This window comes from Cariama cristata, unplaced genomic scaffold (assembly GCF_000690535.1).
Source record: "Cariama cristata isolate BGI_N322 unplaced genomic scaffold, ASM69053v1 scaffold9862, whole genome shotgun sequence".
Taxonomy (NCBI): domain Eukaryota; kingdom Metazoa; phylum Chordata; class Aves; order Cariamiformes; family Cariamidae; genus Cariama; species Cariama cristata.
Window position 1 is genome coordinate 10,882 of NW_009604391.1, and position 21,163 is coordinate 32,044.

Genomic DNA, 21,163 nt, shown 5'->3' on the forward strand with positions numbered 1-21,163 from the left:
GTCAGGACTGTCGGCAGGATACAGCAAAAATTAGGGTACGTCAAGGACCCGATTATGGTTCCATTCCCTTGGAGCGTGTCTGCATCAGCTTGAGCCAAAGCGCTCTTTAAAACTGAACCCCATTTTCTCCTGGCTGACTACAGTCCCTATGGGAACACCCATCGGCCGAGCAGAAGGCACTCATGCAACACCTCAGCCTCACACCCGATAGAATCGACCTCGGGGACGACTTGTGAAAGAACTCTCAAGGCCATGCCGAAGCAAAGCAAACGCTGCCTCGCTCGAGCCTTCCCACTGCGCAGTCTGCCTGGCGTTGGCTTTTGTTGTGCGGCCAACGTGAAAAAACTCTCCCAGTCTGTGGCTCTGCGAGTTTTTAAACTGTATCATTAAAAGAGAGTTAATGGAATTAGCTAAAGCTCATCTTGGTTTAAAAATGCCTTGAAAATAAAATCTGGAAGAGTGCACCAGATGAGACGTGCTGAAGGCGAGCAATTGAGCAGGAGCAGCCGAACTCCTGTATATGCGTCTCACAAGTAACGACAAATTAATGGATCTTTACGGAAGCAATTCAATTAAGGTTTTAGTTGCTGCAGAAGCGTTTTTAAGAGTCTTGCACAAGCCAACCGTTTAAAGTGCTACTATTTGAACTGATGAACTCATCAGCCCAGCTGGAAAACATCTCCAACTTGGAAATGCATTTGAAGCATGTATTGCATTAACACACTAATTTGAAGGAAGAAGGGCTTTATGGATTTTAAAACTAGTATTTAAACTCTGCAAATCGCTCCATCTAAACTGCTAGGATAAAAATGGCAAAGAGAAATGTTCTAGGAACGGTAACCATTGGGGTTTGGTTTATGCTAAACTTTAGTCTATGTGGCTCGTGAATGAACTCATTAGTTTAGATTAAGATGATCTAAGTTAAGATTTGAGAAAGCACGCAATTATTTGGGAAGAAAAAAACATTTAAAAGGGTTGAAAAATCAAATTTCCGTATTTTCTTTGGTTTATCACAGTTAATAAAATTAAGTAGAGCCTAGCTTCCTTTGAGCCTTGATGAGGTGCCTTTAGTGGAGAGATAAAAGCCCAATCAGTAATTTAGTCAGGGGCACGCTTCTACCCCCTCCCCCGGCAAAGGGGAAGATTGATACGGAGTCCAACCATACCCAACGTCACAGCCGTGCTAAAAACTTCCTATTAATTTTCTTTACAGTTGCATCTAGGCACTTGGGGAAACAAAGATTTGGGTTTACGTGTGGGGTTTTCAGAACACGGCGGCGTACAGGGAAATACCTACAGGAACTTAAGAATTTGCGCGCTGATTCAGCCTCGCCAGCTGCAGGACCCCGCCTAGAGCAGCGGGTACCCCCCCCCGTCTTTCCAGGCACAGCCCAACCCGCACAGGGGCTCGCACCCGCTGCAAAGCCACCGTGCCGTGTAAGGCACCGCTGCTGCTGCCCCGTGACAAACCTGAGCGGGCTTGGGATGCCTATTCTAAATGCTCTCTTAAGAACTCACGTTTCAACTCTGAGGTGCGGACAGTCAGAGTTTTGAAAGGGTGTTGTTTTCCCCTGCAAACAAATCTGACAAAAAAACCCCCCAAATCTTACAAAAATATTTTGTAAGTTTTAAACGGATTTAGGTGAGGTCGTAAAGCTTTAGAACAAAAGGGTTAGTAGAGAATGCATGTTTCAAGAAATGTACAGGATTTATGCACAGATGGGAGCAAGAAGCACTAAAAACTGCAGTAAGAATTACTGATCAAGGAGGTAGGTGGTTTAAGAGCAGAGAGAACCTCGTCAGGAATACAGCATGCTGGAACTTTGTTTCAATGAGCCATTCGCTTACCAGACCAGAGGGTCCTTAGTCATCTGCTTTGGTTCACGCCGCCCAACCAGGCAACGCATTTTTCTGAAGCACCTTCTAGTAGTAACTTCAGAGTTACAGAACACACTCGGAGTTCAGCAAACTGAAAAGCAAAAGCCTCTTTGGGCTCTGTTCTGCGAAAAAGATTTTAGGCACCAATGCTTGGGGTAGGATTGCTGTTACCTGTTTGGCTCCAAACAAAGCCAGTTAGCAGTCAATAACGTGCAATATTTTACAGAGTATGTTTTGTGCCAAAAATACCATTCTAGATCTCAATTTGCTACTAGACATACAACAGAAAATTCTTCATAGTGAATGTAATGTGAATACAAGCCAAATGCTCAACTAATTTCAGTAAGTTCTTACATACAGACTAATAAATCGTCCTGAAGTCACACTGTCCTTGGTGTCGTTATAGTGTACATTAAATAGGGATTTAAAATTTCAGAAAAAAGTATTTCTTTAGCAGACAAATGTATTTATGGTGTCAATTTTACATTAGCGCTCCAGGGATTTCAAGGATATCCGGTATTGGTTGGCAGGTTTGAAGATTATTCTTGAAAAGCTGTGTATATTTTTCAAATCATTAATTGATAAAAAGCTCTAAGTCTGTAAAGCTTGAAGTTTGCAGATGATGTCCATTTTTCTTACCAGAAGCAAGCCAACACACCGCGTAAGAACTGCAGACTGTCAAGAATGATACCATTTCAATTTAAAAAGAATTAAACACCCCCCAACTCTTACCTTCAGTATGACTGTATCACCTTCAGAAAATTCAAAACCATAGAGTGCAGAATATACTGGTTGGTATCTTCTTTCCATACAGTTAATCTATATTCATTTTAAATCTAAAGGTTTTGGGTCCTCCCCAGGTGGGCGAGGTATGATTTGAAAAGCAAACCTGAAAAAGGAAAATAATGGAGATCCATTCTTTATTAAAGTCTTCAGGGCTATTTGCTAAATGTCACGGATAATGCAGCTCATGAGGATCATCTCTCGGAACAGATCCTTCAGCAGTGAAAAGGGGAATGGAAGAGACGCCTAGGGAAAAGCCCCAGAGTTTACTGTGGGAAGTTAAAAAACAAACAGAAAAAAAAAAGAAAAACGAAGCAAGGGGAAGGAGAAGAGAAGCAGCACAGGACAGAACCGGCCCTGTTTCCAACAGCGATCATACCTGCTCATCAGATGAAGCAAGAGGTGTTTCTCAAGTAAATAAGGATATTTAAAAAATGAGTATGTTAAAGGGATTTATGATTATTAATTTTATTGTCATCGCAGGTTCCCAGGATACAGCTGAAACAGAGTAAGGTTCATCTGCCTTTAAGAATTGGACGCGTTTAAAAAAATTAACACTTTTCAGTGGGCAAAACTTTAATAGCAACACCATAAAACAATTATACAAAAAATCATGTACATATTTTGACAGTTCTAAATAATACATATATATATACTTGATTTTACTTTGTGGAAAAGTAACTTTTGACAGTTTTAGATTGTTACTAGCTGTAGCTGGAAAAAAAAAATGAAAAAAAAAAATCTATTTTTTTCCAGTAGGGCAGTGGGAAGTTTGACAGTTCATCAGGTTTATAACAAGAGACTTATGGTACGGGTAAGCCCATAAAGCTGTTCCCATAAAGAGATGACTGGAAAACAAGAGCACACTCGTTTCTGCTTTGACAGGGGGAACAAGGAAACATCGGTCAGAAGAAACCTGTTTTTTTTTCTTTCGGGGTGGTGGAACTCAAGGGATAAAAGATGAGCAGTATTACACAGCACTTGTGCCTGCACTGTTTCATTTTCCCCCGGGGCTGCTTGAGCCATGGGTGTAACAGTAAGAATTTCAATACAAACTGGAAACCGACCCCCTCCTTTCAGTTCAACAGCATACTATGAACAAAATTCAAGAGAGCCAAATACTTGGGATGTTGGGAGGGGGTTTCAAGGAAAGGGACGAGGATGAAAATTATTGGGAAAAAAGTCTTCTAGTTCCCAGCAAATTTTACAATTTCAATCCCCCCCCCCGCCCCAATTTCAGTGACGACTGAAGTACCAGTTTGCCTTGATTCAGAAACACCATTAAGATGTTTCAGAAGACGCTGGTTAAAAAGGGACAGAAGCCTTCAGCTTCAAAATACAGTAATTTTTAATTAAGAGAAAAGTGGAATAATCCAACTGGACCGCTAGATTAAGATGCTATTAAAAGACAACCAGGAGGGTCAATAAAATGAAGTTAATTTCTTTACGCAGGTGTAGAGAGAGGCTATTTTAAGTATGTGAGTGAATAGGTAGGTGTGGGTACTTCCACAACCCAGCAATGCTTCCAACTACTTCAGCGTACCAACCAACCGTTGATCTGGCAGAAACTCTGTTTTACTTTATAGGTCTCAGGTTTGTATCAGAATATCTACAGGTATTCCTTTCTCTGTTTCTTTTGGAATTTTGAGAGATTACAGGTTTAGGGTTTTTTAGTTTTGTTGTTGGCTTGGGTTTTCTTTTAAATTTTGGGCATCTAATATTTAATGAATACATATGCAAGTACACACAAGAAAAGTGTATAGGTGTCTCAGTTTTAAAAGGCATGTTTTTCCTCTTTTTCATACAATCACCATTCTTTTTTCAAGTCTTGCTTCTCCTGCCCCAGGTTACATTCTCCAACTTGTTAGTCACGTATGCAGCTTTCAAACGCCAGTATCTGGTACAGCATTATGGAATTTCCTGAGTCGGGTTTATTCATCATTATCTGTAAAAAGCAGGAGAGGAGGAGAGACGGGGTGAAAAGGAGCGACAGACACACACGCAAAAGCAAGCTGGGGTTACAAACCAAACTAGAAACCACAGTTTCGTAAGCAGTAATACAAGAAGTCACTAAGTCACCAGAGAGGTGACTCTCCCCACAACTGCCTTGAAAGCACGATGTGTACAAACATCGTGTGTTTGTACACGATGGTCATCAACATGATCTCGTCTTTCTCGGATTACTGAATTTCAGATAGTTTTTCATCTCAAGTGGCCTGCTTCAGTTAGAACAATCCTCTTGGTACATTGTTTTTTTCCCTAACGTTTCTTATTTGAGGAGTATAAAACTTTTGAGACAGAAGCTCATGAACATGTGTCTGACTGTCACTTGTCCTCTATTCACCTGCATTAGCATACGATTTTTTTCTTTCAATGTCTGAACTGTAAAGAACGACTTTGAATGTAGTCCTTTATGTACTTTAGTACTCAAATACTACATGTACTTTAAATGGCTGACATGTAAAGAAGTACTTTTTCCTTTACATTTTTGTACGCTGCCACAGATTTGTAAAACACAGATTTGGAAGTGAAGCTATTAAAAATAGCCACTTGTTAATCAGCATTTTGCAAGATGAAAGTCAGCTCATTTTAATAGGATTCACTCCAACAACAGCTTACAATTTGTATGCCAACATTTCAGCAAATTGTCATTTAGCCTCTTAGAACTAGTTTTAAAATAAACTTAAGGCAAAGCAGCAAGGAAAAGAAAGCGCTAACAGTATAGTTAGCATTTTCTTCTCGTTCGATCTTGCCAGTACTCTGGATGCTTGAGAAATGAACTACTACAATGTACCTTTCCAAGTCCGTCATTAAATCAATAAATTGTGGTTGAAAAAAATATTTTTCAGACCCTTTTCATACTTCTGTAACACAGCACAAAAACAACATGGTACTTGTTATTCTTACTGAGTCATTCCGTATCAGTAGCAAAGATAAATTGGGAAAATTTAATTTGTATTAGAATTTTTTTTTAATTATTATGTTTTTAAAACTAGTGTTTAAGACTTTCCTCTGCCCCAAGCATTTACATATAAAAACCATAGAAAGCCATAATCTTATTTTACCCTTTACTCACTGCTCTTGCAACACATTTGTGAAAGAATTTAAAAGATGCAGAAAGCAGACGTTAGGTAACATGCATTAGAATATTTTTTCAAAATTGAAATACATGATATAATAACCATTGCACACATTTCTAAAGCCAATATATAATGCTTCTGATTTCTATAAAAATAATTGAGATTTTTAGATTTCTTTTTTTTTCTCCTCTGTAAACACTTCCATCATTAGAAATCTAAACTTAGAAACTGCAGTTACATTTCTGACATAAGAGAAAAAAAACCCCAACCCGATTTCTCATTGATAGTGGTCGATGTGGTATTTCACAGAGTGACTCTGCAAGACGTAGGAACTCCCCGTCTGCCTGGTGATCTGTGCCACGCTAGCCATGGCTCAAAAGCACGATCAATTCTCTTCATCTATGGCTAAGCCACCTGAAAACTAAGATGGATGTCACCTCCATGTCAAGTTCTGAAAAATTATGATTACAGAATAAAGAGCCACAGCAAAGTTCCTTTTCAGAAAAGCAGTGATACTGCAACCCGTTAAAAGCAGAGTTTTAGAAAGAACATAATTTTAGCTAAAAGTTCATTAATTCTCAAGACAAAATTGTTTTTAATTCTGAAAGTTTTATTCTAGACTTCCATCTTCCCAATCTGCGTAACGGTTTTACGGAAATGAAGTAATTCTACCACAACCTCTCCTAAGACAACTACTGCTACAGTCGACTGTACATGTACACACTGGTAAAGCAGAGCGGCCAGCACGCTTAATCAGAGTTTGCCACGTTTTGTTGCAGGAATAAAAATACCCTTTGTGAAAGAAATTATTTTTATCAATTTAGCCAATCAATATAACAAAACACATATGTTTTAAAAGCATATTTAAAAGTCTATGACCAAGAAAGAAGGTAAGAGAAGCCGTAGTTGCCAGGATGCAGTGAGGTTACCTTCTTGGTAGGCTCCGTCTGCCATTACTAGGTGAAGTATTTTGGCGTACAGGTGTTTGTGTTCATTTCCAAGAATATTCTGAACTATGGTTGAACAAATATCAATATTTTCATCTTCATCTTCATGTATAGCCTGGGAGAAAGGACAACACACGTTGCCAAAATGAAAACGGGTGTAGAATTGAATAGTTCAAATGTATGAAACGCAGTTCATGGTTAAATGTAGTTTTCCTATTCAATCCACTGGCACGGCATTTTCTCCATTAATATTTTAGTGTGTCAAAACAGAATAAAAGGGAAGAAATAAGCACTGATTCTAGGCCCACAATGCAATTAGTTACTGGCACATCAAACGGCCCTAGGTACTTGTTTCTTAAAATATTTTCCACTCGAGGTTATTCCACAAACCTTTATTTTCTCATAAACTTCAATGAATTTATCAAAGCCTATTTCCCGCTCCAGGTTATATCTCAACTCTTCCAAATGGCTGAAGATACTGTCGCCTTCTTCACATTCACTGGCAATCTCTCCATCGCTGTTATCTATAAAGAAAGAAAACACCAGTAAACCCCGCTCAGTTTTCCTACATTCTGAACGTTGTTTCCATGTCCTTAACCTCGATATCCACACAGACTTTGAAACGTAACAGCAGTGGGCAAGCCCAGGGTAAGCATCAGTTGGCAGAGGCTCTGAACAACTTGCAAGGGAACGGGAACAGCCCCTTTTGGGACAGCAAAGATGTTCTGAATCCCAGTTGCTGTCTCCTCTAAACACCCACTCTGACCGTTGGCTGTAAGGGCACTCACACTGCAGGAGAACAAGGTATGGTCTAAAAGCAGACTTCTGTTGAGCAAAGCCACGTTAGCAAGTCACGTGCCATATCTCCATTCCACCGGTTTCTGAGGTGGAAGCGATGCTGGGTTCAGTGGCTGCCCCACGCTAGGGAAAAAGAGCTCCGTAATGAAGCAGCTGTCTTCCAGCAGAAAGCAAGGACACGTATGGTAAGAATCAGTTAGTTAGTGTCTGCACCGAGACACACCTTGTTCCATGGAGCAGGTCTAAACAGCCCAATACTAATTTCACTACAAAGTTCCTCATTTTTTTTACCAGCGCATCTCCCTTGGGTAGCAAATTCAGTATGCCAATCGCTGCAGTAAGATATGCGAGAGAAATCAAGATGATTTTGCTTATAGGCTACAGAAGCCTTACAAATAGGTTGGTAACTGTCAAACGTTAGGCAAGTTTAACAAAAAAAAGGATCTATTGAAAAATCCAAGATAGAATCCCTCTGTCAAGTCCTATTATAAAATGCAAATTCCTTTTGCCCAAGAAAAATACTTCCTCAAATAAGGATTTGAATTATGAAAGGACTCACCTACCCAGGGAAAAAATAAGACTTTTTAGATTCCAGAGCTTATATTATCAAATCTTTAAAAAAAATACACAGTATTGCCTGGTAGGTCATAGACTTTGTAAGTTAGTATTAAAACTCTACTGCTTTCAATTCCTATATATGACTCGTGTAAGGTATAATCCTGACCAAAGCATATCCCCGACTCAAGTATCAACAGTCACATCAACAAGAAATGATCACTGAAATAAAAAGAAGAGTTATACGTGGGTTAGAAACCCATCAGATGACTTCTGCTCCTGTATTTAAGTTCCAAATCTTGAACAGAACCAAATACCGTAACCCTCGCTACAACAACGGAATCACAGAGTATTGTGTGTTATCAGCATGTAACATCGGCACTGTCAAAAAAGGAAAGAAGATGGTATTGCCTAAGTTGGTTTTACCTTAAAATGCTTATTGGAAGACTTTATCTATAGAATACATTCCAGGTATATTCACATATTTTCAATTGGTTTAAAATCTTCTTCAATAAACCAAAATTACACAAAAGCTATGTTTTCCATTAGTTACTGGGTTTCTACATCTTTTTATACCTGTATTTCTAAATGCACTTTCTTTTACAGCAGTAGTGCAATACATGTATCTCAACCAGAACTTAAGAACCAGAACTGAGACTTCAGGACACCCTTGTCTATAGCTAACACAAAATACTAAAAGCAGGAATAAATTTTTCCGTCTCCTTTTTAGGTTGCCTGCATTCATAGCTGTTTGGGGCTAAGGACAAGGTTCCTTTCGACTGCCTGTTAAATTACTTAACTGTCATGTAAGCCAGATCCCAGATACTCCAGTCATGTCAGTCGCTATTTCTTTTTCACTCTTACATTGCAGTCATGAATTATTCAAAACATACCATGTGCAGAGTCTTTGATCTCCCTTGAAGACAAGTGTTACACAACTAGAGAAAAAAGTGACTTATAATCACTGCCTAATGAATAGCCAACATTTAATTCGCAGCTTCGAATTTTGCTTAGATGTTGACCTTAACATTCAGAAAGTCTAAGTATTGTCAGATTTTTTAAAATTCTGTACAAAAACTACTACTTAGAGCTTTATTCCATTATAAGTATACAATGCAAAAACACCATTCTGTGTTTGAACTGTTAACATCAATAAATAACTTCTAAAACAGGTATAATAGAAGTTCTACCTGACTGCCATTCTTCATTAAGTGCACTTTCACTGCTGGGGTTATTTTCGTCTCCTTCATCCAGCTCCGTACCATTTGTGACGCATTCGATGACATTGGCCTTTAAAGTAGACGACTCCTCCTCTTCGCTGAATTCCTCACTGGGCTGCTCTCTCAGCAGTTGTTCCATTGAGGCCTGGAGTTCCTGCAAATCTGTGTCTGCCTCCTCAAACGCGCTAAAAGGAAGAGATAGACAGTTTATATAGTTAATATTTGACAAGACAAACCCTGTAGGAAGAGCTCATTTCTTTTGTTAAGCCAAACAACTGGAAAGCCAATGCGGCTGGAGGAAAAGAAAAGAAAAACCAAAACCCCCCAAACGAACAAACAAAAAACCCCAAAAGACAAACATTTGCGTCCTCAGTCCAACAGGATTACAGCACTGATACCATTATATCATGCAAGACACAGGGAATAAAAGATAAGATAAACAGATAGCAGACCATTTCGTAAAAAGATGGCGATGTGTCCTCAATTCAACTTCATTAGTAAGATAATTTCAAAAATCTTTGTATTTGTGCACTGTTATAGATGCCTGGCAAGTATAACATTCCCAATCCAGATAAAAAAAAGAGATCTAGATCTCATCAGAATAGATACCCCAGATGGTTTCATCCTTGCAGCCTACCCAAGCCACAGGGAATAGTCAAGAGCCAGGGTCAGATTTTGAAGCCCCTGAAAGAATTTCGGGGACTTAAAGGACATCCCGATACAACAGTAGAGAAGACAGACGAGCAAGATACCCAGAACACAGGAATAAAGGAAATATTCAGGAAATCTTTCTTTCTAGAATAGCGGTAGCCATCAACTTGGATCCACTTCAGCAGAATGCAAGGTGCAGAATGCAGAGAAAATAGCATCTTGGATGGAATTTGGATAGGGAATTGCGACAGCTATTGTAAGCAGTACATCCCATTAGCTCCTCCAGTCTCTGGAACAAGACTCAAAGTAAGTGGTGGTTCAATACAAGATTTTTAAAATGTGGGTAAAAAACCCACGCTGGTATACTCTGCATAACTGTTAGTGTCTAGCCAAAGACAGTCCTGATCCAAGATGCCTGTTGAACTATTTGATAAACATGATACACTCACATATCCTCAGAATCAGAGGGTCCTTCTTTGGCTTGCTCATCTTCCATATCATCTATTTCAAGATGATGTTGCTGCACATCTGCCACGCTGGGAACATCAACTAAAGTTCTGTACAGTTTGTAAAGATCCGGGAGTGAACATGTTCTCAACATCTGCAGGGGTAACAGAAAGCCTCTTTGGTAACGATACTCAAGACAGTCTGAGGTTACAAAATACTTTAAAATGAGATATTTATTTTTTTTTAATCCTTTTTCATTTGAAGGTCAATTTCAAAACAATGATGATGCGTCCAGCACAGCCACCCCAGTTATTGAAAAATCTGGCATCTTGAGTTTTGCCTCTAAGCTCAAAGGGAAGCATTCTTTCTGCCTTTATGGGTCACAGGGATTGAAAAGCTCTAAGAACATCAACTAACATACAGAGCCTGGTTTTGTGCAGGTTTGTTGATTACCTAAAGAAAAGGAATGTTGCAGTAGATAAATAATATATATATGCAATTGTTTACAATGTATGGATGTCAATCACTTACAGCTTAGAACCATTTTAAGTAGCTAACAAAGGAATGGTTTTTAAAATGCCATTTTATTATTTCTCTAGGTTGGTCACTGAAAACAGTAACATTTGTTTATGGTATATTTCTGGGCAGTTCCGTAGCATTAGAAAGAAGTTCATTACAAGAAGTATTAGAAAGAAGTTCAAATTACAACAGTAACTTGTTGCAATGGAAATAAAGCATCATGGAAACAAAGCAACTGTTTGCTCAGCGATCTACCAGATCTCTCTGAGAACCCCCCCAAATTACTAAGCATTCACCGCAGTATTAACAAAACAAGAAGGGAGACCTAGTCTGTACCAAGCAGTTTTACCAATAAGCCGCACCTTCCTTCAGCAGAGCTCTGAATACATGCGTGTTCACTGTTTGCTCTTAATGAAAATCCTTAAATTTTAATGAAAAAAAACAGTTCCTCAGCTGCAGTTTATACCAGCAGGGTATATTCATGCACGTGATCAAATATCAAATCTCTGTCAGTAAAGGGCCAGAATATTATTGCCATCAAAGGAGTAACCACCATTTTTGACCACTACTACCAAGGTGAAGGAACAATTAGAAGACCGATTTCACCCCATCATTTGAAAGTTTCCAAGTATTTTGAAAAACGCTTCTTTTCCTATTAGTCACCTTCTGTTAGCACACAGACCTGCCTACGGATAGGACACGAACTGTCTGCCCTGCTCCCTCCTAAAGGTCTCCTTCCTTTCTGCGTTAAGAGCTACAGCAGAGGTGTATTTAGGAAATTCCAGAAAGTTACATTTGCATGCTGAAGCAGCTCATATTGATACGCTGAAGAACTTCATTGTAAAGCATTGCCATTACTTTCTAAGTCTGAGCAGGGTACAAAGAATGTTCATCTTCCCCCTCCTCACAAGTTCGCTTTTCTGTAATCATTGTCCAACTGCCAGATAAACAGCTTCGTAAACTAGGGAAGTTAATGACAGACTAACTCTTGAGGGATCAAAATTAGAGTCATAAATCCACGTATGGGGATATATGGATCTGTCAAAACAGACACAAGCTTGTTAAGAAGCCTTACTTTTTTATCAGCGCTATCCCTGATACTGTGCAATGCATCAACCAATAGATATTATTCAGTATTCCATTAATCATTAACAGTGCAGCTTGTTTCATGCTCTCACAAAAAGAGGCTGGGAGTCAAAAGAAGAAACATTGTTCCTTATCTGGCATTCCAGCACCTAGGAAATCCTTTACTACATACTGACTGAATGCAAAGCGGGCGTGCAGGATTCCAGAGAACCCTTGCCACCATCGCTTCTCCAAGAAGCGGCTGCTTTTTTACACACTTCCCACTTGTGGAACCCAGGCAAGTATTGCACATAATTTAAGAAGTCTGTTTCAACTACTAGTTCCATATATATTCTTAAAATATTTTAAGTTTGTATCAAAACCACATTCCACCATCCTATGCTCATTTCTTAGACTGTGAGCTGCCACTCAACCCTATGCAGCTGGTCACGAAAAGCGGTTTGTTCTAGTCACTCTTCTTCAGCCTTCCTGCTTCACAGCCAGAACCTGCGCCAGGTGGTTAAACCCTACAGGCAAAAACCCAATCGCTTGATTGCCAGAAACGACAAGATACCTTTGCTGATCTGTTCAGTGTTTACATTTATGGTAGTCCCGTAGTGACAAGTCTGAAAAAACTGCACAAAAGGCAGAAAGCAGACAGGGGAAGTTTGGAATTTCCTCCTGAACTCCCTCAGAGAAGTGCTGGCATTCCTCCCCAAACGCCTGGACATAAAATGCTGAATAAAAACATAAGAAGAGTATTCCATATATATCCTATAAAAAAAACAAGTATTCTTTTTTAGTTTTTTTAAACTTGCCTTTGGGTCGTTTGCATCAAAAAGCCCTGTAGAAAGTCCAATCAGCAATGAACTTTTGCCTTTATTTTTTGCTGGTGATATGGAACGCAAACGAGGTACAAAAGGCTCTTCCTGCGAAGACTGAGCTGACAGAACTGGCGAGGTTGTTGGTACAGCCGGGGGCTGCATCACCCTCTGGAACAAGGGTTCAGGTTGCAGAGAGTCACTGGAACAAGTTTCTGATGTAGTAAAAGAAAGTCCATTACAAATCTAAATAGATTAAAAACCCCAAGATCTTGAGCAACAGGTAACTAAAGTGAATAAAACTAACTCATTTCTGTTGTACAATTAAAGGGGAAAAGAGAGAGCACTGTAAAAGTATTAATAACTCTTTGGATTATTTTTGTAAATATATTATAATGTGAAATTCTGCCATTTTAACTTTTTGAGAACATACAGCCCTCAGCTATAGCCTATTCTGTTCTTATGCCTTGTAGTTTCTCGTTATCCAGTCCATACCTGAAATTACGGTGTCATCCATTTTCATCTGTTGCTTCTTGCCTTATGCTAGATGTCTTCAAAGCTACCTCAACACAATTCGCCCAAACACTGGGGGGGCGGAATACACCCCAGTTTGCTTAAGCCACCCATAAACAGATGCACAAGTATCACCAATGATACTTGACACTATCGCTGAAGTATTTTCTATTTTACTGTAAAATATGCAGACTGTCTGAAGCTACTTCAAAAACCTCCGAGAGCAAGCAATTCTTCTACGCAATAAAGATAAAACATTATCACTAGCAGCTGCTTAAAACTTTTTTTTAAATCCAAGCTGCAGCTCAATATTCATCTGAGACGTCTATGAACAAAGCAACACTTAAGTAAAATCACTGGATTTCATAACATTTTAAGTAGTCATTTTAAAAGGTCATAACATTCATTGGCATTCACTTTGAAGTATCAGCGTGGGCCACTGCCCTGTTCATCTATACATAGCATAGCTTTGTTGTTTCGTGCTGTCTTCCAAAGGTGGCAAAAATAACACCCACAATTTGTATTCCTAATCCATCAGAAATTTGCTTTTTAGAAATATGAACTGAAAAAAGAAAATGAAAACATAAAACTGGCTCTTTTGGGGTTAGTGAAGAAGCAAGAAGGGATGGCTCAGGTACTCCATGCTGCCAGCTACAACCACCAAAACAGGAGACTTCAACTGACCTTCTGGAGCTTCCTCGTGTGGTTGCACCTTGCCAAATGGTACTTCCTCAGAAGCTGCCTCATTTCTTCTGTCATCTTGTGTCCTATTATCAAATACCACACCCAGGGGAAACACCGTGTAAAAATAGTCATATTTTATAGGTGACTGAGAAAAATCCTCAGCCACCAAGTGCAGTAAAACTCACATGGCAGACAAGCAACGAAGCTTTAGCTAAACTCAACATTTTTAACAGATGTATCTAAATCCTACTCAGTTTAAGTGAGTTGTCTGAACCGGAGAGAGAGGGGGATCAGAAGAAGAGAGTACTTACTTATCCTCTTTCTCTTTTACCCACACTTCGCTGACAGTGATGGGAAATTCCTTACTCTCCTTACTCTGGTGCTTTTTACCTTCTTCAGTTTCTTCCAACATCTCTGCTTCCAAATCATCAGGCTCTAAAATTAATAAAGTCACATACCTCATTAAAAATGAACGTCAACCAACTAAAAGACAGGAGAGACTATACATCTTAAGATAAATACTTCAGCTTTAATAATTTTCTGCATTTTGCAGAAACAGTTGAAGTTTTGTAACTCCAGAGCTAACAGTTTGTTTCTGGTACAAGAAAAGTATCTTAAAGTTCCAACAAACTAGGTCTTCTAAAAACCACAGTAGTGTTCCCCCAGATATCAGCATGGTGCTGGTATCATAAAGGGGAAAAGATTCCAGCACAATTGACAAGGAGAAACAAACAAAAACCCCAACAACAACAAAATTGAAGCACTTCAGAACTCTACTTGTATTCTAGAGAGTTTTCTATAAGCACAGGAAAAAGATTTCTGGAAATTTACAAAATATGTTAGTCAAATGACAACTCAGGCATAGAAAGCACTACCTAAAAGGTGTTAATAAAAAACCTGCACATTACTTATGGGCAGATATAAAAATATACAGGATCATTACACTTCCCTCCTTGAACTGGAGAACAGGTTGTAATCAGAATTATGAATGAAATGACTTACCATCCAGCACAATAGGTTTGCTCTGCACCTGGGGAGGTCCAGCTCTTTGAGATTCTTCTGGTATAGTCACGTCAGACTCTGTGACACCAACTGGTACAGAAGACTGAGCTCTGTCTGTAGGAAAAGCTTTCTCTTCTTTCTCCTCTTTTACAATTAAGGACTGATGATCTCCTTCAAGAAGTTCTGCAGTACCTAACACAAAATTAATCTATTATTTAAGCAGTGCTTTGACACAGTTTGATAATAAACTATAACGTGACTACAAGGTAAGTTGAGAAGTTTTGCTTCTTTAAAGGAAAACAGAATAGAAAAGTTTGCTTGCTTTTATGATAACTATTATGAAGAGGAAAGCTAGAAATATTAAAATTTGAATTTTACTCGCTACATTATCATTAGTACAAGTTTGTACTTGGAATAAACTTAAGTCCTTTTGTCTTGGAAAGGAGAAAAAGCAGGAGTTGACCAGAAAAAATACCCACTGATACGGTAAGTCACCTGCTAACAAGAAGGTTATAAGACCTATCTAATACAACAGTCTGTTGATGACATCCTTTTAAAAACCAGACTTGTTTCTATCAATAAGCAAAGTTCAAGACTTTTCAACAAAATGAAGATCCTTCCCTTTCAGCGTATCCTTCTTAATTTCTTACCACTTTGCTGAGTTTGAAATATTTTGGTGTCTTCCAGTATCAGCTTGTGCTGACATTTAGAACTGAGGCAACACCCAGAAGTGGAATAGAATATGCTTCTATAACTTCAAAATTGTTCTTGGTAGACAAGCTGGCAACCTGGCACTTCTTACACTTGCAGTGCAGATAATTACCAGCTGTGCTTACCATTTATGACATCTAGTTCCTCAAGCAAGTCAGTTTGCAGCTGCAACTCTGCTTCTCCTAGGATCTTCAGGACTGAATCAGTAGGGCTTTTGCCCCAGACCTTCCTGTGGGGTTCACCACTATCGAACCTAATTACTTCCCCCAGAGTTTGACCTGTGGAGACACAAACGCAAATACAGCAGCTTTTAGAAATCAGAAACTTTTATTCATTTTCTATATAATAAAGAAACAAACAACCTCCATAAAACCAAAAACTTCAAAGCCAGAGCTCACGTCACCTCACTCCAAGTCAGACAGCCTAAAGACTGTGCTCAAAAGCCTAGAGTTTTTCTTCTGCCAATTCCATTTAATAACAGGAGTTATTCAATGCCAGTTAACCTGTGCAACTGCATAGCAGCAGATGTTTTCAGCAAATCAGGCACTCCAAAAGCAAACAGTATGAGAAATGTTTAAAACTGGCATGAGATGGTCTTAACTTGACCTGAAAAGGTAAACTAGAAAGTCTTGTCCTGCTGTCCTTTGACATTTGTTTCTGTTACTTCTCTCTCCAAGGAAAACAGAGGATATAAAGCAACAAAGAATAGAGCAAAAGAAGAAGTTTTTTGATCTTCTGACGTCCTAGCAGTGTAAAACTACTATGCAAGTAGTAAGTCTGTCACATTCACGATGATTATTTATTTCTACAATGTGAAACAGACCCTTAATAAGACACATCGAAACGACAAAAAAGGTCTTCCACTCAAAAGACCAGGGAAGGCAAACAGAAAATTTGAAGACAGGCTTGATTTAAAAAAAAGAAAAAAGCTAAGAAGGGCGCAATAAAAGTAACAAGATACATACTGAGAAAACCCTCAGTTTTTATTGTTCTACTGATAACATGAAAGGATTTTGAAGCTAAATAAGAAACTTTCATATCTCTGAAGTGCTTTTTATTCTTGCTGTTGAATTAGAGCCTATTTAAAAGACACAAAGAAAGATCAAAAAAGTAACCATGCATTTAATTAGGTAACTATTTGTTGAAATTAGGAAATTATTTGTTGAATTTCCTGCAGGCCATTTAATTTCTTAGCCTATGCCTTATTCCTTACCCAAGGGAATACATAACCACCTGTTTTTTAGAAGCAGGTGACACGCAACTGGTAACAAGAGGATAATAATAGAGCACTTGCCTTATAAAAACAGACACTACCTATGGTAAACTGATTTACTAATATCATGCTAACAAATAAAGTACTTACGGTCTGTTCCGGAGAGAGAATCTTCCATTGATAACTGAGCTAGAGGAACTACCAACTCAGATACCTCAGATTCCCATTTTTTGCGATCTCCTAGAAGAGGAGAGTCACCTTCTTGTTGTTCCTTAGCACCTTCAGACCCAGCTGATTCAGCGATATTTTTACACTCCTTTTTTCCTTTCTCATCTTCTGGAGCTTTAAGATTTTGATTTAATCTTCTCAGTATTTCTCGTTTATTCTGAAATAAGGGCCAACATATATCACTTAAAATAGTACCTTTCTTAAAAGAAAACTAAATGAAACTGAATACAATTTGACATACTTGCATTCCAAGATCTGCCTTTTCTATTTCCTCCTCAGCTTCCTGGATAGCAGTTACGCTTTCCTCCTTTAAGTCCAAGAAGCATGAAATACAATGTAGAAGAATGTGTCAGAAAAAAAATAATCTTGAGAATATTAATAGACGTAATAGTGAAAAATCACCTCTAAAACCTTTTCATCGACAACTGCAGATAGACTGAAACAGAAGGTATGATACTTCTGTTTTTATGGGGCTTCCCAAAGACAGAATTTCAAGGGCAGTTTCCATCTTTGAACCATTCACTATCTGAAAGTGGTGCACAAATGAATCAGACACAGTTTAAGCAGAGAAGTGAAAGTTCAGAGCACAAAACGTGTAGAGATAAAGCTAGATGTGACCTCTACGGCAAAACGCCACCAAATTCCAAAGCTAGAAATAAGTAATTCTATAAGAGAACAAAAAAAGAGGCAAGGACAGAGTCAAGGAGCACCTAGCAAAACACCACCAAATTCCAAAGCTAGAAATGAGTAATTCTATAAGAGAACAAAAGAAGAGGCAAGGACAGAGTCAAGGAGCACCTGTAAAGAAAAGCAGAAGGGAGAAGAGACAATTTTAGCGATATGTAAAATAATCAAACTAAAAATGGAAGGCAAAAACGTAGAACTTATAACCTTTGTGTACAAAGCTTGTCTTCTCCAATTGCTCTGTGTGCTAATTTTTAGGCAGTTACAGTCACCATCTTGCATTACTGTAAGACAAACTATCCACATGGAGAAAAAGTGCTACTAAGTATTTGTCAAAACACAATTTGTTTATTTTTCTGGCTACCAACTGATATCTTCCAGTGTATTATATTTTATATACACTATTTAGCAACAAGTTTCGCTAGCCTTCAGGGTTGTATATAGTATATAATCCCACACTATGCTGAAATCTAGAAATAGCTTTGATAAAAAACCACAAAAGTTAGCATTCAAATTAACACAGAATGCGTTAAAAACTCAAATTGTACGATGATTCACTTGTATGCTCAGTTTCATAATTGTTACTTAAATCAATGGTGGCAGTCGAGGTAAAGACGGAAGCATTTACAGTATCAGGACCCAAGATCACAGAAAACAGAAATTAGGAAGCCTCTAATACTGTTTTAGACAACAAGAAGAGACAACATTATCAGCTTCAAGTCTCTTAAACTTTATATTCTCTGTTATATTCAGCACATACTTTCAAACTCACTGAAAACAAGAACTAATATAAAATAGTCCTATCATTCAAAATTTATTTTTTCGCTTCCACCAGGTTACAGACTCCTTAACTCCCCTCTTCAAGAGGCTGATGAAAATGCTGGTTAGTTGCTGCCTGGATAACAATCGAAATTGCAGCCTAGGGTTCACCATAAGCCATTTTGTTCAAAACTGACTGAGCTTGAGTTGCAGTGTACAGATGTATTTCAACTGCTTCGAAGTTTCAGTTTCTTTTTATATTTTTTTCTTTTTTTTTGTTTCCTTAATTAGAAGCAACAAGTATCCTTAACAATTTTTTTCTACTTAATCTACACATTCTTCTAAATATTTTTTTTAAATCCAGTTTGTTCCCCCCCGATTAATTTTACCCTCTTAGCAAAAGTACCTACCACACCCACTTCCTTCAAAGCAGATGTCATGGAGATGACTGGTATACCAGGCTTCACTGGAAGTTGTGGCTTAGGAAGAGCTGCTCCAAGCTCTTGTGGTCCATGCACAGGACTGTGCTCTGTAGCTCCCACATGAAAAGGCACATTAGGATTCTTTACCCCTTTCGCTATCAGCTGTATGGATTCAATTAAAAAAATTTAAATCAACAAATTAACTTCAAGACTTTGCACATTAAACCCCGTATTATCAAACAGGCTCACGTAAACCTTAGAAAAGGACACAGTAACGCCACAACTCTTCTTACAAAAGATAACTGCCAAGTGCACATGCGAACTATTTCCAGTTTATCAGCTTCACAACATCCTGCTTTTTGTAGCGATACATTACTAGTTGGATTTGTCACTCCACAACACACAGAAACAAAAGAAGGTTAAGGACACTTTGGTAAGTTACACGTAATTAATAAAATACTTAAGGTGATCCCAATGATTCTTAGTTTGATGTTCTTAAATTCTTGAACCAAATTCTTCATTCAAGTGTACCTAAGATTAGGTTTCTAGTAAGGGAATTCTGAAACTGAGGAGAGCATCTGTCAGTCAGAAGACAAACTAATTATCTAAGCTTGAAAAAAATCACAGTATGGGATTTTAGTTATACAAAGATACAGCACTACATACTTTGACTGCATTTAAAAGATTTATTTTCTTACGTGTTCTTCCCAGGCTCTTTTCTCTCTTTCATATGCTTCCTTTCTCTTTCGCTCTAACTGTTCTTTCAGAACTGCAGCTCGAGCATTTGCTTGGGCCTATAGTAAACAAGCAAAAAAAGACCAACTTAAAATCATAAAAAGCATTAACACCCCATTCCATGGGACATTTTAAAAAGAAATGTTCTTGGATTACTTCATCTTCCTTTCTCTCACTTATTAGTGTATAGACTGTGAGGGACCAAAATCACCACGTAAGTACAACAACTGATCTTCTATGTTGAAAATAATGGCAACTCCTCAAAATTTGATTAGTTCTTGATATGCATGGTTATATTTTCAGTGTACATAGTAATCTTAAACAGAGTAATGTAAAAATGAGATTCTCTACTTAAAATTAGTTTTGAAGCCAAATTCGTTAACCGCTAAACATTCAGTTTAAACTTTACAAACTTACTCAACATAAATACAAAAAGCTGTTTCACCTCCAGTTTTAAGGTTAGGCATAAGGTCAGCTTGTTTTAACATTGCTCTTTGCAGATAATGGGGGAAAAAACCCCACAGAATAGACAGAATAATACTTGCTATGTATCGTATGGTAGAGAGAGTGATTGATATAAGAACACCACATGGAATAAAGTTCCAATCAAACACTGAATTTCTGTGAAACACATTTTCTCTAAACGTACTTCATCGCAGGGGCATATAGCTCACCTTCCAATCTGCATGTAGCCCGTGTCAACACATGTAAAGAGGTTTACTTTCCTTTATTCTTTTAACTAAAGTAACACTGTTGTTATTTAAGGTACATCTCCCTTTCCTTTCAGTATCAAAATGCTATTTTAGTTATACCAAATTACCTTTGGGACTAAAGCTAACCTAGAGAAAAATCTCAAAAGCAGGGATAGGAGAAAATCCTTGACTTGCTATGCTATGTCACAATGTATTTTAAAATTACTGAGATAAAACACTTGAACAGAGTTGTTACCTCACTACAGTTAAAATAAAAGCCTCTTGCAGTGGGTGTATGAACAAACTATTGATAGCAAAATGAAAAGTAGGAAACTTCATGAGATCTGAAACAAATCCGAAAACACTAAGTTCCATCTCCTCGCTCCCCACAATTACCTTCTGTGCTTCTATCTTTCTGCGTTTCAATTCTGTTTCCTCGCTTGATTCTTGTCCATCAGAACTGGCAGCTTCATTCTGCAAAGTAAGAGTCCTCAGAGAATTATCATTAATTCATGTTTTTAAAAGATGAGTGATATACAGTCAGTCTACATGATCCAAGTAGTTACTTATAACTAACATGGGTCATAATTTCACTCGGTAACTCCTCACTCAAATGTAACGACTAGTTGGACAGAACTTCACCTGTGAGAGTTGTGAGGGGTTTTGCTTGGTTGGTTTTGGGGGGCGAAGTGTTGGTTTTAAAAGATATGACACTTTTACAAGCCAGGAAGAAAGTAATGTGCCTGCTGTTGCAAG

The 21,163-nt window shown here is 38.2% G+C and overlaps 1 protein-coding gene across 1 annotated transcript; it reads right to left on the reverse strand.

Annotated features, from left to right (window-relative positions):
• Nucleotides 1–204: 204 nt before the first annotated feature.
• Nucleotides 205–20,881, reverse strand: LOC104158027 (serine/threonine-protein kinase Nek1-like; the record flags this gene model as incomplete). The annotated part of the gene is made up of 16 exons (XM_009695588.1): nucleotides 205–378; nucleotides 2,611–2,630; nucleotides 6,671–6,803; nucleotides 7,079–7,212; nucleotides 9,232–9,446; nucleotides 10,362–10,513; nucleotides 12,762–12,979; nucleotides 13,962–14,044; nucleotides 14,273–14,396; nucleotides 14,964–15,155; nucleotides 15,800–15,952; nucleotides 17,038–17,272; nucleotides 17,357–17,422; nucleotides 18,969–19,142; nucleotides 19,679–19,774; nucleotides 20,804–20,881. Coding segments are annotated over 16 exons (2,247 nt in total), but the record flags the coding sequence as incomplete, so codon positions are not given.
• Between the last annotated feature and the right edge of the window lie 282 nt (nucleotides 20,882–21,163).